The sequence below is a fragment of the Anomaloglossus baeobatrachus genome, chromosome 4 (genome assembly GCF_048569485.1).
Source record: "Anomaloglossus baeobatrachus isolate aAnoBae1 chromosome 4, aAnoBae1.hap1, whole genome shotgun sequence".
NCBI lineage: Eukaryota > Metazoa > Chordata > Amphibia > Anura > Aromobatidae > Anomaloglossus > Anomaloglossus baeobatrachus.
Window position 1 is genome coordinate 465,171,207 of NC_134356.1, and position 20,950 is coordinate 465,192,156.

At 45.0% G+C, this 20,950-nt stretch overlaps 1 protein-coding gene across 1 annotated transcript in view; it reads right to left on the minus strand.

Moving 5' to 3' along the window:
- The window catches only part of TRPM1 (transient receptor potential cation channel subfamily M member 1), a 338,789-nt gene extending 318,415 nt beyond the window's left edge, over nucleotides 1-20,374 (minus strand). The window contains exon 1 of the mRNA XM_075345679.1: nucleotides 20,243-20,374. Coding sequence (XP_075201794.1) covers nucleotides 20,243-20,374 — 132 coding nt within the window. The remainder of the gene's footprint in view (nucleotides 1-20,242) is intronic.
- Between the last annotated feature and the right edge of the window lie 576 nt (nucleotides 20,375-20,950).

Genomic DNA, 20,950 nt, shown 5'->3' on the forward strand with positions numbered 1-20,950 from the left:
GTCGTGAGCGCCGGTCATGTGACTGCGTATACGCCCATAAAAGGGCCCTGCCGTCATATCACATTATCATCCATGAGTAAGCAAACAGTATAGCGAAACGTACGTCGGATGCCTTGGGGGGTTTCCCTTGTCCACCGCCTGCCTGTTCCAGTGCTTTTCCTGACTGGTAATTATTGACCCTTTGGTTTCTCTCCCTCCCTCCTGCTGGGACTTACTGTTCGCCACTGGGCTGGTCTGATCGCTAGGAGGTTATTCTGGGAGCTGGTAACCATAGACCTGTGGTCTCTCTCCCTCCCTCTTGCTGGGATTTACTGTCCGCCTTTGGGCTGACCCCATGCCAGGAGGTTACTTTGGGAGCATTCCACTTGGTGTATTGCTAGCACTGGCACAGGCTTCTTCCACCTCTCCTCACATGTCATTTCATGTTTGCAGCTTTTATTGTATGTTAGAAATTGCACACTGTTTTGATATTGGTTTTAATAGCATGATAAATAAAGCTGTTTTTATCTTTTTTGAAAATTACTCCTTTCTCTTCTGGTCTCTCAATTTAATGGAGTAAACAGTGAGCCTTTGCTCTCATGGTATTGCAGGGCCACTGTCACTTTGCATTATGTGTCATAAGTTTTTTGTTTTATTAATTGTCTTTCCTGTGTTTTTCACAGTAGCACTTATGGCCAAAATGAATTTTCGGTCACGGGACCAAACGTGGCAACGACAATTTAATGACACGTTTAAGGAGGATGGTGGGGTCATTTTGGATGATGGCATAACAGACATGGAGGAAACAATTTCTAAGTACAAAGCCCTCCTATTTAAGAGGACAAAGTTATGGTGGAACCGTGCGTTCCTGGAAAAATACCAACAGAAGAATCTTGTTCCGAGGGGGCTCAGGATACAGGTTTCACCCTCTTTTCCTGTAGAGGATGAAACCTTTAAGAATAAGTGGGAGGAGCTGGCTACCCAGTGTTCCATTGGCTTTATTGGACTACTTGTGGGCCTTAATGATTCTAACTTGAAGAGCCTAGAGAATGAATTGGAGGGATTGCAGGAGGTGATCAACAATGGGCTGACAGACGAGTCTCTGAAGAAATTTGAAGATGATGTAGAGAAGGATCTTTTGAAATGAGAACGGGATACCCGTACTCTAAAGTATAAAAAATTTCGCAGAGATTTAAACGACTTAGCCACCAACCAGGTTTACAAATGGAGAGGTAACTTACAGAGGCCTAGGGGAGGATTTAGGTCCAACTCAAGGTCTAGATCCAGATCCACATCGGTTAAATCATATACATCTGATGAAAGCCACCACGATGATGTTGATCACCCAGCCACCAGTGGGGGTTATGATCTGAGAACTTTACCCGGGAGAGCCAAGGGATTTCAAAATAGGAACCCCAAGGCAACTACGAGCAATATAAGACCGGCTCAGAAAAAGCATGAACTACAGGTGATTAATCTCTCGGATCATTCCCTCACTGACATTCAGGTTGAGGTATTATCACGTGGTCTTACGTTTGCACCAACTAACGGCTTTAATTTCTTTTTAGCCATGAAGGATCTGAATCTCTTCTCACGCAGACTATTACTTAGTAAGCTGCATAACAAAAAGACGACTATACCTGGCTTGGAGACGGCAGCAGAGAGGGAGGCTGTGGCCATTCTGGAGGATCTCTTGAAAGAACAAGAAACCGCCAAGCAAGGTATCTTTCCAAGTACTATCATGCCAAAATCAACTAAATTTCCCCCCTTGTCTATCTGCCCTGCCATTGATATGTTTACTCGCCTGGTTGTGGAGGATTTTAAAAAAGTCTCCACCCGGCGTAAGCATGACAATTTAACGAAACAACAACGTGATGCGTTACAACAACTACAATCACTTGATGACGTGGTGATTAAGGCAGCCGACAAGGGGGGAAATGTGGTCATCTGGCCTAATGTTAAATATGAGAAAGAGGCATTCAAACAATTAAGGAATAAAGATACCTATTCCAGACTTGACCACAGCCCCCTCACTCTGTTCTCTGCACAATTACAGAAGATCCTCTCTAAAGCTTTTGATGAGGGCATCATCACTAAAAAGGTGTTTGAGGGCCTCACTGTTCTGTCCCCCAAGATTCCTACATTTTACCTCTTACCGAAGATTCACAAAGACCCCGTTGACCCACCTGGGCGCCCGATCGTGTCCGGCATTGATGGCTTGTGCGAACCAGCTTGCAAATTTATTGATTATTATCTCAAGCCTATAGTGGAGACGCTGCCATCTTTTGTCCGAGACACGACGGACGTGCTCAATAGGGTGAACGGGGTCTTTGTTGAGTCTGACATGATTATAGTGACGGCCGACGTGGAGTCCCTTTATACCTGCATCAGTCATGATGCAGGTATGGAGGCGGTCCGCTTCTACCTGAGGAATGACAACCGGGATGACCACTTGTGTGAGTTGATCTTGGAGCTCCTCCATTATGTCCTGACCCATAATTTTTTACGTTTAAAGATCATTTCTATCTTCAGAGGCGGGGCCCAGCCATGGGCGCGGCCTGTGCGCCTTCGTACGCAAATCTGTTCCTGGGGTATTGGGAAAGGGACATCTTTGCGTGCGGGGGCGTGCGGGCCTCGGACCATGTGCAAATGTGGCTCCGCTATATTGATGATTTGTTTATTATTTGGCAGGGCACAATGGAGGACCTCAGATCATTTATGGACTCACTTAATAGTAATACCAAAAACATCAAGCTGACATATAAGATCAGTACGCGTAATATTGATTTCTTGGATGTCAGTTTTGAGGTTGACCATACTGGTCTGCTTCAGACTGACATCCATAGGAAAGAAACTGCTGTAAATTCTCTACTTCACGCTACGTCGGCACATAGTACATCCACAATACAGGCCATCCCGGTTGGGCAATACCTTAGGGCGAGGCGGATCTGCTCCACGGAGGAGAGGTTTGAGGGACAGGCCAGTGACCTATGTAATAGGTTCCTTCAAAGAGGCTACAGCCATAAGTCAGTCAAGCGGGGTTATAATCGAGCTAAGTATACTCCCCGCAGTCAGCTTCTGCGGAATTCTAAGACTAAATCTATTGAACAGGGTACTCAACCGATCCGATTTATTTCTACCTTCAATTCCGAATGGGATACCATGCGTGGTATTCTAACTAAATATTGGCCCATTCTTCAGACAGAACCTGGTCTGTCACCTTGCCTTCCCGAACGACCTTTGATGACCCCCAGACGTGCCAGAAACCTCAGAGACTTACTCGTCCATAGCCAATATGCACCGAAATCGAATGGGCTATTTGGACATAACCGTCCGATCAAGGGGTCATATCCATGTGGCCACTGCCTCGCTTGCAGCAATGTCTCTCGCAGTTCCACATTTACATCAAGCGACGGAACACGTGAATTCAATATTGATCATTACATTTCATGTGGGAGCTCCCATGTGGTGTATTACGCCACATGTGGGTGCTCCAAAATATACGTTGGACTTACCTCGCGTGAACTTCGGGTGAGAGTTAGGGAACATGTGAGAGACATTGCTGCGGCGAGGGTGGCAGTGGATGTCACTTCCTTGAAGACTTTACCGAGACACTTTCGTCAATATCACAATTGTGACGCTGGGTCTCTGAGGATACGCGGTATAGATCTGATACATGGAGGCATCAGGGGGGGCAACACAAGGAAAGTGTTGGCCCAAAGGGAAGCTAGGTGGATAGTCATGCTTGATACCCTGAGTCCCAAAGGTCTAAATGAGAATTTGAGTTTCTCCTCCTTTTTATAGAATCTCTATGCCATTTTTCTCATGTTGGCGGGTACACATGGATCTGCACTTGAGATCTTTGTGCACATCCATGTTTATATATATTGTTATATATGTGTACACTTTGGAAACTTTCCCTTGTTTTTAATTGTTTTTATTCTGCATTTTTTCAGTGTATTTTCTTCATTTTCCATGTATGGCAGTGCCCTTTACTTTTGAGGATTTGGATTCTTGCCATCTTCTTTCTGCTCCGACCCATTGATTCCCATGGGAATGAATTACCTACATGGACGTACTATAAAGAATCCGTCCCATGCGATTATGGACTATATACTATTTTGTAAACTGTCACATTTGTATCATATTGGTATAAAAGGTTTTTATGTATTTACCCTTCTTATGCATCTGTGACTCGGCTGTGTCGGATGTGCGCATGCCTGGTTTCGTCGCTTCCTCCCACCCCCGCCGCGGCGTCTCATGGGCCTGCATGTGCGTCCTGGTTGCTGTAGTAACTGGACGCCCACGTGGGTGCTGACGCCGGCGGTGGGTGTGTGTGATGGGCGATGCAACCACGCATGCGCCGCACATTGAATACACACTGGTCGTGAGCGCCGGTCATGTGACTGCGTATACGCCCATAAAAGGGCCCTGCCGTCATATCACATTATCATCCATGAGTAAGCAAACAGTATAGCGAAACGTACGTCGGATGCCTTGGGGGGTTTCCCTTGTCCACCGCCTGCCTGTTCCAGTGCTTTTCCTGACTGGTAATTATTGACCCTTTGGTTTCTCTCCCTCCCTCCTGCTGGGACTTACTGTTCGCCACTGGGCTGGTCTGATCGCTAGGAGGTTATTCTGGGAGCTGGTAACCATAGACCTGTGGTCTCTCTCCCTCCCTCTTGCTGGGATTTACTGTCCGCCTTTGGGCTGACCCCATGCCAGGAGGTTACTTTGGGAGCATTCCACTTGGTGTATTGCTAGCACTGGCACAGGCTTCTTCCACCTCTCCTCACATGTCATTTCATGTTTGCAGCTTTTATTGTATGTTAGAAATTGCACACTGTTTTGATATTGGTTTTAATAGCATGATAAATAAAGCTGTTTTTATCTTTTTTGAAAATTACTCCTTTCTCTTCTGGTCTCTCAATTTAATGGAGTAAACAGTGAGCCTTTGCTCTCATGGTATTGCAGGGCCACTGTCACTTTGCATTATGTGTCATAAGTTTTTTGTTTTACTAAGTTTTTAGAGTAGAAACCTGCCAAATACTTCTCATAATCTGAAAACTCTAAAGCCTGCTTTACACGGGGCGACCGATCGTGCGATTTCACGATCGATCGTACCCGCTCCCATCGTCTGTGCGTCACGGGCAATTAGTTGCCCGTGGCGCACAAAGTCGTGAAACCCCCGTTACACGTACTTACCTGCTGAGCGACCTTGCTGTGGGCGGCAAACGTCTACTTCCTGAATGGAGAGGGACGTTCGGCGTCACAGCGACGTCACACAGCCACCAGCCAATAGAAGCGGAGGGGTGGAGATGAGCGGGATGTAAACATCCCGCCCACCTCCTTCCTTCCGCATTGCCGGCGGGAGCCGTGGGACGCAGGTAAGCAGAGTTCATCGCTCCCGTGGTGTCACACGTAGCGTCGTGTGCTGCCACGGGAACGATGAACAACCGGCACAAGTAAAAATAATCGATATTATGAAACTGAGCGACGAGTACACGACTCACGATTTGTGAGCGATACTGTGTCGCTCAGAGGTTTCACTTGAGACGACATCGTGTATGATGCCGGATGTGCGTCGCGAAAACCGTGACCCAGATGATGCATCGCACGATCCGTCGTCTTGTGTAAAGCACCCTTTAGATTCGATGATTTTTAAATTTTTAACATAGCCATTAAGCATGTTTTGAATTACTACAACTGTACAACATCAGTACCAGTGTAAGTGTGACACCCTGGACCCCAGGGGTCACAGGTCACTAAACAACACCATACACCCCCTTCCCTGGACAGGTCACACCAGTCAAACACTAAATCCTTGTTGCCACCCTCTAGGGTTCATGTCCACACCAGGTGGGGTGGAGCCAGGTGGTTGGCCCCGCCCACCGAGGAGTTCACAGCCTGGAGGCGTGAAAAACACAGAAGAGAGTCGAATGGTGGTCAGTGGAGAGTGAGGAGTGAAAACTGTGTGTGTCTGGGTCAGAACCCGGGCACTTCCAGCAAGGTCAGCAGATGGTGGTGGGCGTCTGCAGGAGTTGGTGAAGGTCAGCGGAACCGTAGGACCGGGGTCGGGCGGTGGCCCGCCGGTACCGAACCGGGCAGCCGACTAGAGCCAAGCACCAAGCAGGGTACTCAAACCCCGACTAGGCTTAAAGCCAACCTCTAGTCAAATTCTCTGATTGCAGTCTGGACCTCAGGGGTTCATTCCCAACCAAGTCCCGATTGAAGGCAACAGCCCAACCATTTCGGATAAGTGCCACCGCCAAGGGCCCGAGATCCAAAGGGGCAGCGTCTGTGGGCAAAGGGGCTCCTCCGGCACATATACCTTCCAATCCAAAAGGACAGTACATTAACCCCTTCACCCCAGCCGATTTTCTGTTTTTCTTTTTTTTGCACCCATTTTTCCAAGAGCCGTAAATTTTTTATTTTTCTGTCAATCTTGCCATATGAGGGCTTGTTTTTTGCGAGACGAGTTGTACTTTTAAATGAAACCATAAGGTTTACTATATAGTGTAGCGCCCTTGACTGCATCAGGGTGCTACAGGGAACTGCATCCTGTACTCCAGGGTGCAGGGCCTACCCCCCGTGGTTCCAGGTTCCCATCAACAGTGTCACTGACATCCGCACTACAAATCCCAACCACACCTCACACCAGGGCTGGACAGACACACCAGTGGGTTGGTCAAGTTGGAGCACGGCCGCCCACCTAGGGGTCAGGCAGACTGGTGGAAGGGGAGGCAAGGAGTTGAGTTGTAGGCCTCAGAGAGTGAGGAGCAGGGGAGTTGGAGCTCCCAGGGAGGCAACAGGTTGGGTCTCAAACAGTGGTCCGGGACCACAGGAGTCGGGGACTGGTATTAGGAACACTGGACAGGAGTGTAACAGACGCAGTCTAGGAGAACTGTTGGCACCAGAAAGCCCAGCCACTTTACCGGTACTGAGCACGGCGGGGTACAGGACCCTAGATTGGGGAGTAGCTTCAAGCAACCTGATAATTAACCTGTGAAGGATAGTCTCTTTATGAACTTTCCCCACGAGTTCAGAGTGTGGAGGCATCAGCACAACGCTAGGGATAGGGTTCTCCAAAATACACAGCTCACTGAAATCCCAAGTGCACAGCTGCTGTACACATGGGTTGCGGGGCCTGAAAGTTTCAAGCCAAGGGGTCACAACTGTAAAACAATTTGTGCACGGGGTCAGGGCTCCGGACTTACCAAGTGACACTGGTGGAAGCGGGACCTGGACGGGCTTCCCCCCGTAGAGACTGCGGTGCCTGGAGACTTTGGTTTACCATCTGTGTGAGTGTCTGCTTAACACTAGAACTACTGAGGTAATCATTTTGACTACTTTGCACCATGTATTTCTATATAGGTGTCACGAGTTCAGTAGTTCTAGTGTTAATCCACCTGATCCAACACCACGATTACCACAGTGAGTAATCTGACCCCTGCACCCTGCTTCCCAAGGCCAAGCAAGCTATTCGTTCACCAAATCCCCACTATCCGGGGCCTTCCCTACCTGCGGAAGGACCGACACCTGGCTGCCCCACACCATCTACCCCACACCATCTGCCTCGGAACTCCCATCGGCAGCGGCGGTACTCCCCTTTACCGCAACCCGCAGGTGGCGTCATGAACATTCATCCCCTGTAAATATCCCCATACATTTGAAGTAACCGCAAGCCCCCGGGTCCAGAGACCCTCGAACCACAGCAACCCCGGATCTGAGCAGTTTGACTGCTGCTGGGACGGCACATATAATCTACTGGAAAATGGCAAACAAATTCCAAGTGCGCAAAAATTGCAAAAAAGTGCAATTGTATGATTGTTTTTGAAATATTTTATTCACCGTGTTCAATACATGGTAAAACTGATATGTTTTTGTGATGCCTCAGGTCGCTACAAGTTTGTAGATACCAAACATGTATAGGTTTACTTTTATCTAAGGGAGTAAAGAAAAATCAGAAGTTTGTCCAAAAAATGTGGCACATGTTTTGCGCCATTTTCCACAACCTGTAGCGTTCTCATTTATTGGGATCAATGGCTCAGTAATAGCTTATTTTTTGCGTCTCGAGCTGACGTTTTTAATTCAAGTATTTTTTGTGCAGATGCTACATTTTGATCGCATATTATTGCATTGTGAGCAAAATTTGTGGCGACCAAAAAAATCCGTAATTTTGGCGTTTGGATTTTTTTTGCCGCTATGCCGTTTACCAATCAGATTAATTGATTTTATATTTTATAGATCAGACATTTCTAAACGCAGCAACACCAAATATGTGTATATTTTATATTTTCTTAACCCCTTTAATTTTGAATGGGTCGAAAGTGGGGGTGATTTGAACTTTTAGGTTTTTTATTTTTTTAATATTTTAAAACTTGTTTTACTTTTTTTTATTTTACTAGTCCCCCTAGGGAACTATAAGGATCAGCAGTCTGATCGCTCATTCTGTTCTTTTGATCATAGCTACACAGCTGTGATCACCAGAAACACTCACGCCTTGTCACTGGTAGCACTCGGTCGGGGGAAACAGGAAGTTACTCATGCTAGCTACAGGAGTCATCACATGACCCTGTGCTACCATGACAACCATCAGCTCACAGTGATCACGTCACTGCGACACCGATGGAGCCTATTGAGTACACATTTACCGCGGCGGGGATTTAAATGGCTCTATCACGTCTTGACAGTGCCATTTAAGGGGTTGACAAGCATGGGCAGAACGCATCCACTTGTGCCTGCTAGGCATACATGTCAGCTGTACAATTCGGCTGACATATGTTCGGATCACTGCTAGTTGCAGGCAGCAGCTGGTAGGATTAGACTATGACCACTTAGGACGTAATATTACTGCCCGCGGTCATTAAGGGGTTAATTAGAGCACTTACGTCTCCACTGTGATGTCTGCCTGGAACCACAGTCTCAGTATGGCTGTCAAGGACAGGCTAGGGGCAAGCTGCTCACTAAGTAGGATCCCGAGAACCCCAAAACTCTTTAACCTCTATACAGGGAATTGGAATTACTACAGGGCCCTGGAGATCGCTACCTGTGTAAGGTTGCAATTCCTAGAAGAGTAGTTGTCAGGCAGGGTCAAAACCAGGAGATGCAGAAAAGGGACAAAAATCGGCAGGCAAGAGCATAGTCAGGAATCAGGCTAAGGTCAAAAACTGAAGATAGCAGCAAGGTACAGAAACGGCAGACAGGAGAGTGGTCAGATAGCAGGCAGGGTAAAAATACGGGAATCAATATTCAGAACAGGGCGAGAACCAGAGACTAGCAGTGAACTACAAGACTATATCTGTATATCTGGCAGCAACCAGCAGACAGGAGGGGGAATAAGAAAGGTGTGGTGTCTTCCCATTGGCTGTAGCTGAAAGATGGTAACTTCAGCTGGAAAACACATCCCACTACCCTCAGCCAGTGGTACTGCAGGCCCCAGGTAAACCCAGCTTAGTGGATGGGCTGAGCATGTGCCCACCAGAGCCACTGGGGCTGACTCATTCTCTATCACAAGCACTGCCCACGGAGGAAATACAGTGGCTCCTGGTGATTGAAGCAGAAGTCGCAGGAGTGGACTCCTGTGGGGACATGACATCCACCATCTCCGCATCCTCTGCATTCCCGGTGACAGCAACAGTGTGATGAGGTTAGTAGCTGATGTCATATTGACGCTGCACATCGGAACTGACACAAGCTCCTTTATGCTGTCCCAGTCCCTGCACCCATCTGACAGATGCGAATACATTTGAATATTGGAAGAAGGGAGTGGGCGGATTATAATGAGGGCACTCTGGCCATGGGCCTCAAGCACTGGGTGGTAGCACAGATTGCCCTCATTATAATCCGACCTATGGTTGTAACCACCAAGCTTGTTGCCTGCTTCTGAATAAAGGTATTCAACTGACAACTGTGTACACTTGCACCTTATGTCATTCCTAAGTGGAGAATCAGTTGTCGCGGGCGGAGGAGGGGACGCTGCGCTCTCCCACTGCTCGGGTCCGGCTGCCGCTGCTGCTGCGGCCTCTGCTGCTCGGTGGCTCGAGCGATGGGCCGGATCCCGGGGACTCGAGCGGCGCTCCTCGCCCGTGAGTGAAAAGGGGATTGGTATTGGGGCTTTATTGTCCGTGACGCCACCCACGGTTGTGGTGATTGTGTGGACACCACCGCTGCTCTGTATGGGGATCCCGGGAGCGGTGACAGGGAGCAGCTTTGTTGTTATTTCTCCCCTTCGTGGGTAGGGGGTTGGTTGTCCCGGGGCCCGGTGATGGGGTAGGGGTGGATGGCAGGCCGGGTGCGGGGCCTGGTGAGGTGCAGGGTCACGGGGGCAGCGCTGTGCCATATGGCACGGGGGTACTCACTCAGCCTGAGACATTGATACAGTTCTCGGTAAAACACACGGCTGGAAAGACGGTTCCCACGGACGGCTGCTGTTGCTTTTTCCCCGGTAGTTAACGGTGACTGTCTCTTTCCCTGCACCTTGTGTAATGTTGGTAGCGATGGGTTCCCACCGGTTACCCGCTCCCCGACTTGGATATGGGCCGGAGGAGCCCCTCTTTGCCCGCAGGCGCTGGCCCTGAGAAACTGGTGCCTTGGCGGTGGCGGTGTCTCTCTCCTACAGTTGGACTGTTGCCTTCCATCGGGACTTAGTTGCTGGGAGACCCGGAGGTCCCCTTCACTGACGGATTTGGCAAATTCACGGTGACTCCTAGCCTTGCCGGGATCCGAAAGGCCCCTGCCAATGGTGCTGGCTTCTCTTCGTATACCGGTCCGGTACCGCCGGGCCACCACCCGTCCACGGTCCTTTCGGCAAGCTCCGATCAGCCTCTCCTGCCTCCACCGCCGTCTGCCAACCTTGCTGTCTCAGTCCGGGGCACACACCCGGACCAACTTCAGGCTTTCAAACTGTCACTTTCTCCTTCACTTCAACTCCTCTCACTTGCTCCTCTCCCACTTCACTCTCCCTTCAACTCTCACTAATCTGATCTGCCTGGTTTTCCCGCCTCCAGGGCTGTGAACTCCTCGGTGGGTGGAGCCAACCGCCTGGCCCACCCCCTGGTGTGGACATCAGCCCCTGGAGGAAGGTAACAAGGGTTTCTGGTTTAGCTTCGGTGTACCTATCCGGGGTGTAGGGTGTGGTGGTGTCATGACCTGTGACCCCTGGCTTGCCCAGGGCGTCACACCAAGAGTCGCTACACCATATAATAATATTTAAAAAGTGGATACCAATGTGCGTCTATTCTTGATTAATATTCCACCTTCCCCCTCCAATACATCAAACGAAAGAACACCCAAAACTCCACAAATTAATAAAACCAATATATTAGCTGCACAGTCTCACTAATTGCCTCCTGTGACAAAGGGAGCACTTCTCTAGCCTACTGTTAAAATACTTGCCATCTGATGAAGTCCCTATAGTATCATTTGATAATCCATTGTAGAAATTCAATTAAAGCCTTGATTTTTTTTTCTTATGCTCACTTGTGGTTACTTTACTACTCTTTGTTCAAATCCACACAAGTAAAAAAACCTTACATTGCTCCCATAACAGAACTATACCTTTTATTATCATAAATATTATGGGTGGGTGACTACTTGTTTATTCAGTGCCACACATTAACTCAAAATGAAACCAGACTCAGAGGATGATTGTCATGCACCTCATGTAGACGATGTCAGCCCATTGAGCTATGGATTTGGCTTTGGGTTGTGAGTGGAGTAAAAGGGTGAATGCCAAGGAATCCCACCATATAGGAATCTGTACTTTGCTGCTATGATTGCTCAGCATTGGCTGAACAGAAGATCCATTAGGGGAAACTGCAGGACCTATGCAGATCCCTTGTGATGATCTGTAGGCCATCAAGAAAAGCAATTCAGAGAAGCTAAATGCCGGATGCAGCCCTGATTGGCGCTGAAAGGGCTGTAGTGTGACTGTATTGCATGTTATGACAGTCCTAGTCCAATGAAGCCCCTAAATTGACCCGTATTGTAGTACTCACAGTAATAGTCTGCACGCTATTGCCACATAGTACATATACAATGGTGCTCACTTGATATTTTGCACAGCAGCTATTATTCAATAAGTTAAATAGTAGTGCTTGAATAATAATAAATATGTACCTATTTGCCCAAAGTGGAGCTTTGGAGACAGCAGTGCCAAAAATACCAAAAGTACTCATATAATACAACAGGTTTGTCTCCTCCTGGCCTCTAATACAAGACATTGTGCCTTTGTAACCAATGAAGAAAAAAGGCAACTCTGAGGGGTTCCAAACCTTTTAAAGCGATGATTGGCAGGGGACGTGAACTTAGGACCTCTACTGATCAAGAATTGATCGCCTATCCTAAGGATATGCCATGAGTACTACAGTTGCAGAAAAACTGTAGTACTCTCATACGGTAATAAGAGTGCATCATCATGAATCATGAATATTTATTGTTCTCAATCTCAATTAAATCTGATTTTTTCTGCCGTTGACCGCTAATTCAACTTTGGCACCCTTTATGATGTGATCACTTATGACATAATTAACTCAAACATGGGAATAGAGAAACCGGCTCAAACGGAAACACAGACTCCAAAGTAACATCTGCTAGAATGCGGCATTAGTTCTCCCCAGAGTAATGTTTTGTCCTACACCCACAGCCCCAGCTTCCAGATATCCATTCAGATCTTCAGCTAATGGCTTAATTATGGCTTAAAACATACTTGCCTATTTTTGACAAATTACTTCAGGTATAAAAATGTTCACACATATCCTCCACTCCTTAATATCAAGGAAATGTATTATAGTGACAATCAGAGAGTACTCCTGATCTAAGACATCTCTTCGATTGCTCTTAAAGTATCATAGGCCTGAAAATACATAATATATTACCCTATTGCTGCAAGCCACAGCCAGACACGCATACTGTCCTAATAAAAGTATGAAATGTAGTTTCCTCCAAAGCACTACTCCAGCTTTTAATTTTTTTTTCACCTGCTGGAATGCTGCTTTTAATCCAAGTCCCCTGCCACAGGTTTTATACTCATCCACTCGCATTTTCATCCTTTTTCATTGCCGATCCGGTCCCGCGGCACAATCTTGGGCCTTTAACTTCCGACTGGCTGGAAGTCAAAAGTTACATTACAAACTGTCAATCCAAGTATATGAGAGCAAGAACGATGCTCATATAGAGTTGTATTGATTTGTGGCCTTCGGGGCCCTCCATGAAACACTCGAGCTGCCAGCAGGTTACAAAGTACTGGAGACCAACTGTAGCGTCGGTGAAAACAGATGAAGACGCCAAAGGGGGAGTATAAGGCAAGGAAATTAGATTGAAAGCATTACCCCGTTGGTTAAATTAAAAAAGGTGATAGAAATAATGTTCACATAACAGGTTCAACCACAATGTCCCCATATTCAGGACCATGTTTACCAGTTCCAATTATATAGTAATGTCTTGATAGTATATTATAAATAAATTAGCATTGATCCTGATATCTGCTTTATTTATCAGTCACACCTTGAGTAAAAATATTTTGTAACAAAAAGGTGAAGACTTCTATAACCCCTTAATGACCACAGATATGTCTTTTCAAGTTGACCATTAAGGAGCCTTATTCCCCAGCCCCGCTTTTTCACAGAGCTGAAGAATAATAGTGTAGCACCCCTGAGTGGACAAAAATTCTTTTAGTTGACACCCTGCAGCATGAGCACCAGCCATTTTGGAACCGATCAAGGTTGATTAACACCTTAAATGCTCCTGTCAAATGTGACAGCAGCACCTCAGTGATTAAATAAGGTAGGGGAATCCCCCTTTAACACTATCGGTGCCGATGTACCGCCCCAGCAACCAGCAGCCGGGCTGCTGCTCGGATCCGGATCCGCGGTGGCTCAAGGGGTCTCCAGACCCGAGAGGGGTCGCGCGTACACTCGAAATAAAAGGGGGTATTTACAGGGGATTTTGGGGTTAGAGTTCGTGACGCCACCCACGGTGTGTGGTAAGGTGGGATACCACCGCTGCTGTTGGAAGCGCCCGGTGGTGATGGAATGGCAGCCAGGTGTTTAACCCCTCTGTGGGTAGGGGGAAGTTCCCCGGGGCTTGGTGATGGGGAGAGGGGAGTACCGTTGGGGAGGAAAGGGTCACTGTGTACTCACTCAGTCCTATAATGCTGACACCAACAACTTGTAAACTGGAATTATTAGCACCACTGTAGCAGGGAGGGAGTAAGCTGGGGTCCTTGCCCGATGGTGTTGCTTGTTAGCCTGTGACCTTTTCCTTGGCACTGTCTTTACTAGTTGGCCCCTGTAGTTTGAAACTAGTTGGGTCCCACTCACCCGTATGGCTAACGGAATGAGCTTGCTCTCAGGGTTCACGCTTGGGATTTTCTGGACTGTGTATTTGGAAAGTCCTATCCCCATCGTTGCACTAGTACCCCGATTTTGGAGTGAGTGGAGAATGAATCATGAGGTCTTCGCCCTCGTTGGGTAAATTACCAGGGCGCGTGAAGCTACTTCCTGGCCTAGGGTCCACGTACTCCGTCGTGCCCTGGCCCCTGCCCGGAGATGGCTCAAGGTCGACGGTTGCCCTCCTCGGCAGTTCGTGCCCCTTGACACGATCCCCTGCAACCAGGGTTCCAGCTCCTACCACGCCCAGACCAACCTAGTACTGAGGAGCCCAGCTCCTAACCTGTGACCTCTCCTCTCGAGAGTCACTTCACTTCTGACTGTCTCCTACACTCCTGACCCTCCCAAACCAACCCCCCAAGTGGGCAGCCCTATTCCCTTCAGGCTACCCAATGGTGTGTCTGGTGGGTGTGGTGCAGAGTGTTTCTAGGATTTTTGATTGGCTTGGCTCTTAGAAACACCAAAAGGTCAGGGAATCGTAACCAAGGAGGTGGACACTGTGCATAAGGGCAGACTGCACAATACCCTGTGACGACCTGATAGGCCAGGGCGTCACACCGATAGTTGCCATGGACCACTAAGGTCATTTGATGAACTCAGGATACGGTGGTCTGTTAGATACTGTTATAAGCAGGGTCTAAAAGGCTGAGTCGGTGATGAACTGACAAGTCTCACACACTGCAGTACATTAGTACAGCAGTGCATGAGACCAAACATAAAACTAAAAAAAATTCATGTGCCACTGCGGGACTAAGTAAAAAAGTTTAAAATAAAGTTAAATAAAATGTGTAACAAACAGTAGAAAAACACATGAAAAAGCATACGAAAATCACAGAAAGCCATTTCACCACTAAAAACACAGCTTTTGTGTAAAAACAAAAAAGTACACATAATTGGTATGGCCATGTCCAGAACATCCTGAAACTATAAAACTGTCATGTTATTTACTTTGTACAGAGAACACTGTAAAAAAAATGTAATAAATAACACAAAAATGTAGTTTTTTTTAATCACTCAGACACCCAAAAAAATGAATAAAAAGCAATCAAAGAGTCACATGTAAACAGAAAATGGTATAAAAGAAAATGGTAAATCATCTTGCAAAGAATAAGCAATAATGCGGCTCTTTTGGCAAAAAAAATAAAAAAATGACAAGTTACAGCTTTCAGAATATAATGATGCAAAAACAAATTATTTTTTATGAAATATTGTGTTTAGTGTGTAAAAGAAAAGAAAATCATACACACTGCGTGTGTGCGGTGATAGTGGGGTCGGTATTAAATGCGTGTGATGATGGGTGCGGTAGTGGCGGTGTGTGTTCAGTGATAATGGGTGCGGTAGTGCCTGCGTGTGTGCGGTGATGGTGGAGTCGGTAGTACATGCGTTTGTGCAGTGACGATGGGTGCGGTAGTGTCTCTCTGTCTCTTTATTTTCTCTCTCCCTCTCTTTTTCTCTCTCTCTTTTTCTCTTTTTTCTCTCTCTCTTTGTTCTCTCTTTTTCTCTCTCTTTTTCTCTTTTTTTCTTGCTCTCTTTTTCTCTCTCTTTTATTATGTCTTTCTTTTTCTCTCTCTTTTTCTCTCTCTCGCTCTATTTTTTTCACTCTCTTCTCTCTCTTTTTCTCACTCTCTTTTTCTCCATCTGAATTTCCAGTCTATTACGTTAAGTTCCCCTCACTTCTGATCACATGACTCCAATACCCGCCCATAATTTTAAGTGACAGGATCCTGTAAAATAACACATGCATTTCTCTTTGGAAAAATATTATCCGCTTTTGCAGCAAAAAAAACGTTCAGGACGCATGTTAAAAAAGCGTAGTGTGAAAGAAGCCGACTGATTTTTCAAAGGTTTTATGGACTGATGAAATGAGAGTGACTCTTGATGGGTTACATGGATGGGCCATAGGCTGGATCAGTAAAGGGCAGAGAGCTCCACTCTGACTGAGACTCCAGCAAGGTGGAGGTGGGGTACTAGTATGGACTGGAATCATCAAAGATGAACTTGTGGGGCCTTTTCGGGTTGAGAATGGAGTGAAGCTCAACTCCCAGACCTACTGCCAGTTTCTGGAAGACAACTTCTTCAAGCAGTGGTACAGAAAGAAGTCAGTATCGTTCAAGAAGAACATGATTTTCATGCAGGACAATGCTCCATCACATGCATCCAACTACTCCACAGCATGGCTGGACAGTAAAGGTCTAAAAAATGAAAATACAATGACATGGCCCCCTTGTTCACCTGATCTGAACCCTATAGAGAACATGTGGTCCCTCATAAAATGTGAGATCTACAGGGAGGGGAAAACAGTACACCTCTCGGAACAGTGTCTGGGAGGCTGTTGTAGCTGCTGCACGCAATGTTGATCGTAAACAGATCAAGCAACTGACAGAATCTATGGATGGTAGGCTGTTGAGTGTCATCAGAAAGAAAGGGGGCTATATTGGTCACTAGTTTTTATGGGTTTTGTTTTTGCATGTCAGAAATGTTTATTTCTAAATTTTGTGCAGTTATATTGGTTTACCTGGTGAAAATAAACAAGTGAGATGTGAATATATTTGGTCTTTATTAAGTTGCCTAATAATTCTGCACAGTAATAGTTAACTGCACAGACAGATATCCTCCTAAGATAGCCAAATCTAAAAAACACGCCACTCCAACTTCCAAAAATATTAAGCTTTGATATTTATGAGTCTTTTGGGTTGATTGAGACATAGTTGTTGATCAATAATGAAACAAATCCTCCAAAATACAACTTGCCTAATAATTCTGCACACGGTGTATAATGAGGCAGCAGAGTTACTCCAGACTCCATTCAGCCTCTGTTCCATGGTGTCTATCTTTTCAAAGGTGAACAAAACTGCTGTTTTGCTAAAAAGATGTGTAAAACGATGGCTACCGGTGGAAAAGTGACTCCCCCTGCTTCATTACAGTGAATTTTCTGTTGGGAATTTTATCTGAATCATGTTTTTCAGAGCTTTACATGTAATTTCTGGTGTAATTGCTCAGCATAGAGCCCAGGATAAATGTGAGTTGTGCCATACTGCAATCAGAATGAACAAATTTATTTATTTAATTTTTTTACAACGTTCACTGCGTTTAGGCAGCTTTGTTCCTCATGTCAGTATGATTATAGTGATATTAGATCTATGTTATTTTCTAGATTTGGCTACTATCATACTAAAAACATTTAATTTATCTGCCGACAAAGTCACGTGATGGCTTTTTCTTTGTGGGATGAGTTGGAGCTTTCATTGGTGCCAATTTAGGGCACATAATATTTTTTGATTGCTTTCTATTCCGCTCTTTGTGAAGCAGAATCAAGACAAAACAGCAATTTAGATTTTTTTTTTTACACCGTTCACCATGTCACAAACGTGGTAAGACAGCTTTATTCTTTGGGTTATTACACAATTACAGCGATACCACATTTATATTATTTTTTTATGTTTTGTTGCTTTTACAACATAAAAACTATTTTATAGAATAAAAATGGTTTTGCATTGCTGTATTCTGACAGCTATAGCTTTTAAATGTTTTGCTTATGGAGCTGTATGGATGCTTGTTTTTTGCAGAACAAGATAACTTTTATTTATTTCCATTTAATTTTTGATTGTGTTTTATTCCACTTTTTTGTCAGCTGTATGTTGAAAAAACATAGTTTTTACTACTTTTTTATTATTTTTTTACAATGTTCACTGAAGGGGTGGTTTTGAATGCAGTGATACCAAATTTGTGCATTTGTTTTGTTTATTTTTTTTTTTTTACAAATTATACACATTTATTGAAATTTATTTTTTTGTTCTTTATTCTCTGTTTTTTTTTAAAAAAAACCTACATTCTTACTTTTAAAAAAAAACAAAAAACTTTTTTAGCTTTTTTGCTTAGAACCTACGTGAGCCATTACTCTTTACTGTTCTGCTGGCTCCGGCATTGCAATAAATTATACTGTCAGTGCTGCACTGAAATAAATATCTGGGATCATGCTCCTGACATAATCCCAGAGCCATTTCGTACCTTGGTGGTCATCATGACAACCTCAAATCACCATGGCAACAGTCACATTACAGGAACACCGATCAGAGGGGAGAGAGAGCATGATCTCTCTCCCAGACCCCTAAATGCTGCTTTGATTTTCGGCATTTAGGGTGTTAAACAGCCAGGGATGGCGTGGGTATCATCCATGGCTGTGAGAGTCGGGTCTTAGCTGTCGGGAAAACTGAGTCCCTGGCAGCGATTGGGTGGGCACAGCTCCTGTGCCCTTGCGATCGCCATGACATACCCAGCACATCATGGGTCAGGGAGTCCTGTCCAAGCATGACATACTGGATACACCAAAAGGTCAATAAGGAGTTAAAGAGTAAATGTTTATGAAGATGGGATGGGAGAAGAGAAGAAGGGAGGAGCTAGAGACAGACATCACTCATGGTCTTCCTCTGCATCTGTCCCGAATACTATCTGTAGTAACAGCCATCTCCTATCTAAGTAATGTAATAATCTGACTTTTGATTGGACAGTGCATTTTTTTCTATACCTGAGTTAGAAAAAAAATGTTTAAAAATTCCTATACATATGAAAAGCAAACTGGAAATACTTCCAAGTGTTTTTTCGGCAATTTTTTTGGCATTATTTGAAGCTGACTACTACAAATACCTCTTGAAAAACCTCACTGTACACATAGCCTTATAGTATTAGTATAGACGTCATAAACCCATACCTGAGGCATTATAAATCATGATAATTACATATTTACTATTAGTTCAATATTAATTACTATTCTAATGAATGATTTAAAAGGGTGGTCCCGCACTAAATCTTTACACTCTACTTTTGTAATTAGCTTATTACATAATACCATTCACTTTTCCTTATCTAGCTAATAACTGTGCTTTTTTGAGGAGTCTCAAGCATGACATTACAGGAGGCTGGGTGTGCACTCACTTCTCTGCAGAATCTATCAGGACGCCAGGGGATGGCGCTGCATTTACCTACTACAGACCTCTGCATCTATCCTGGATCTATGGTGATAGCAGCTGTGAGAGATGTGAGTGCAGCAATGGCACTCTGATTCTATCTCTGCCACTGTAGGAGCTTCTAACTGTGAAAGAAAATGTTGTTAGGGGGTGGGTGCTGACGCTGCACTTATATTTTGCATAGCCTCTATCACGGATCCAGGACGTCTTCAGAGGGCAGCAATGAAAGAAACTGTAATTAAGAACTGCAGCACTGCCCATGATGATATTTTGTTCCAAGAAGGGAGATAGACCCTGCGAGAAGTGAGTGCAGCCCCAGCCTCCTGTCACGTCACGTTTGAGACTCCTCTCAAATAAAACATCATAGAACATGCACTAAAAAAGAACACATTTAGGGATTATCCAGATAGGCAGAAGTGTAGGGTATTGTATAATAAAGCTAATTATAAAAGCAGTTAGGATGTAAAAATAGATATTTAGAAAGGACAACTTAGGTGCCTAAGCAACCATTTAATAGAAGAATTTATTCATTAGTGTAAAATATTTAGTAATATTATGTTAGATTTATAAAAGCTAGAAAAATTGTGATAAATATAAGTTACTACGTTAGAACTATTACAATAGTACAGTTATACTACAAGATATCCCATCAAACAATTATCATGAAAAAACCTTCATATAAATGAACTAAAATGCTACATTGTCTACATAGATCAGTACCATATAGTAATTGCTAATAGGATTTCCAATTTACAAACTTAGATTTTGTAATGTTTAAAGCCAATTATTGGGTAAAGTTAAATTTTTTATAGAAATATTATTTACTCACCCTCAAGTACACACGCACAATGATAACTGGTGGTCTGAGAACACCGATGAATCAGTAGAATAGCAGTGCTAGGGACTTACTTTTTGAGATCCAGAAGATGAGCCCTTTAAAGATGTGCGCTTGAAGGACCCACTCATCCTTCTTAAGGAACCCGACAACTTTCTTCCTCTGGGTCCAACGGGTCTTTTACCCCCTTGCCCTTTCCCCTCCATGTATAATATATCAGCACCAGGCCATTAAGGAGAACTTTATTTTCATTTGCATAGCCCGAGCCACAGTTCAGTGGTCAGGCAGCTGCGAAGAGTGGGAAAACGCATACAAGACTACAGTACGAGACATCACACTTATGTAGAAAAGTCCCCAAATATACAAGCTTGTGTGGTCATAGCTAGGAGGGAATAAGCTATCATGGAGAGGGAACAAAACTGAGCAACACATGGGTACAGGCTGCCGCATCCCATCCCCCTTGCTACAGCCTCTATAATCAGGCTTAATGCACGCAGATCTAGCAAGCTATGGTTTTTAATGGATGGAGATTTAATAAATGGTGATTGAAGGTAAATCTACTTTGTGAAGCATCAGCCCAAAAAGTTGGTTTTTTTTTTCCATTGCAAAACATAGGTCAATCATTCTGGTATCACTGTAAAAGGAGCAGATGGTCTGCAGGCCAGGAGCTAGGAGCCTGAACAGTGAAATGTCAGGAGCAGCTTGTGAAGCAAAAGTGCCTACAGCAGATCTACAGATAAGGACAAGATCTGGATCATAAAAACAAGAGTGGGTTTAGCTTA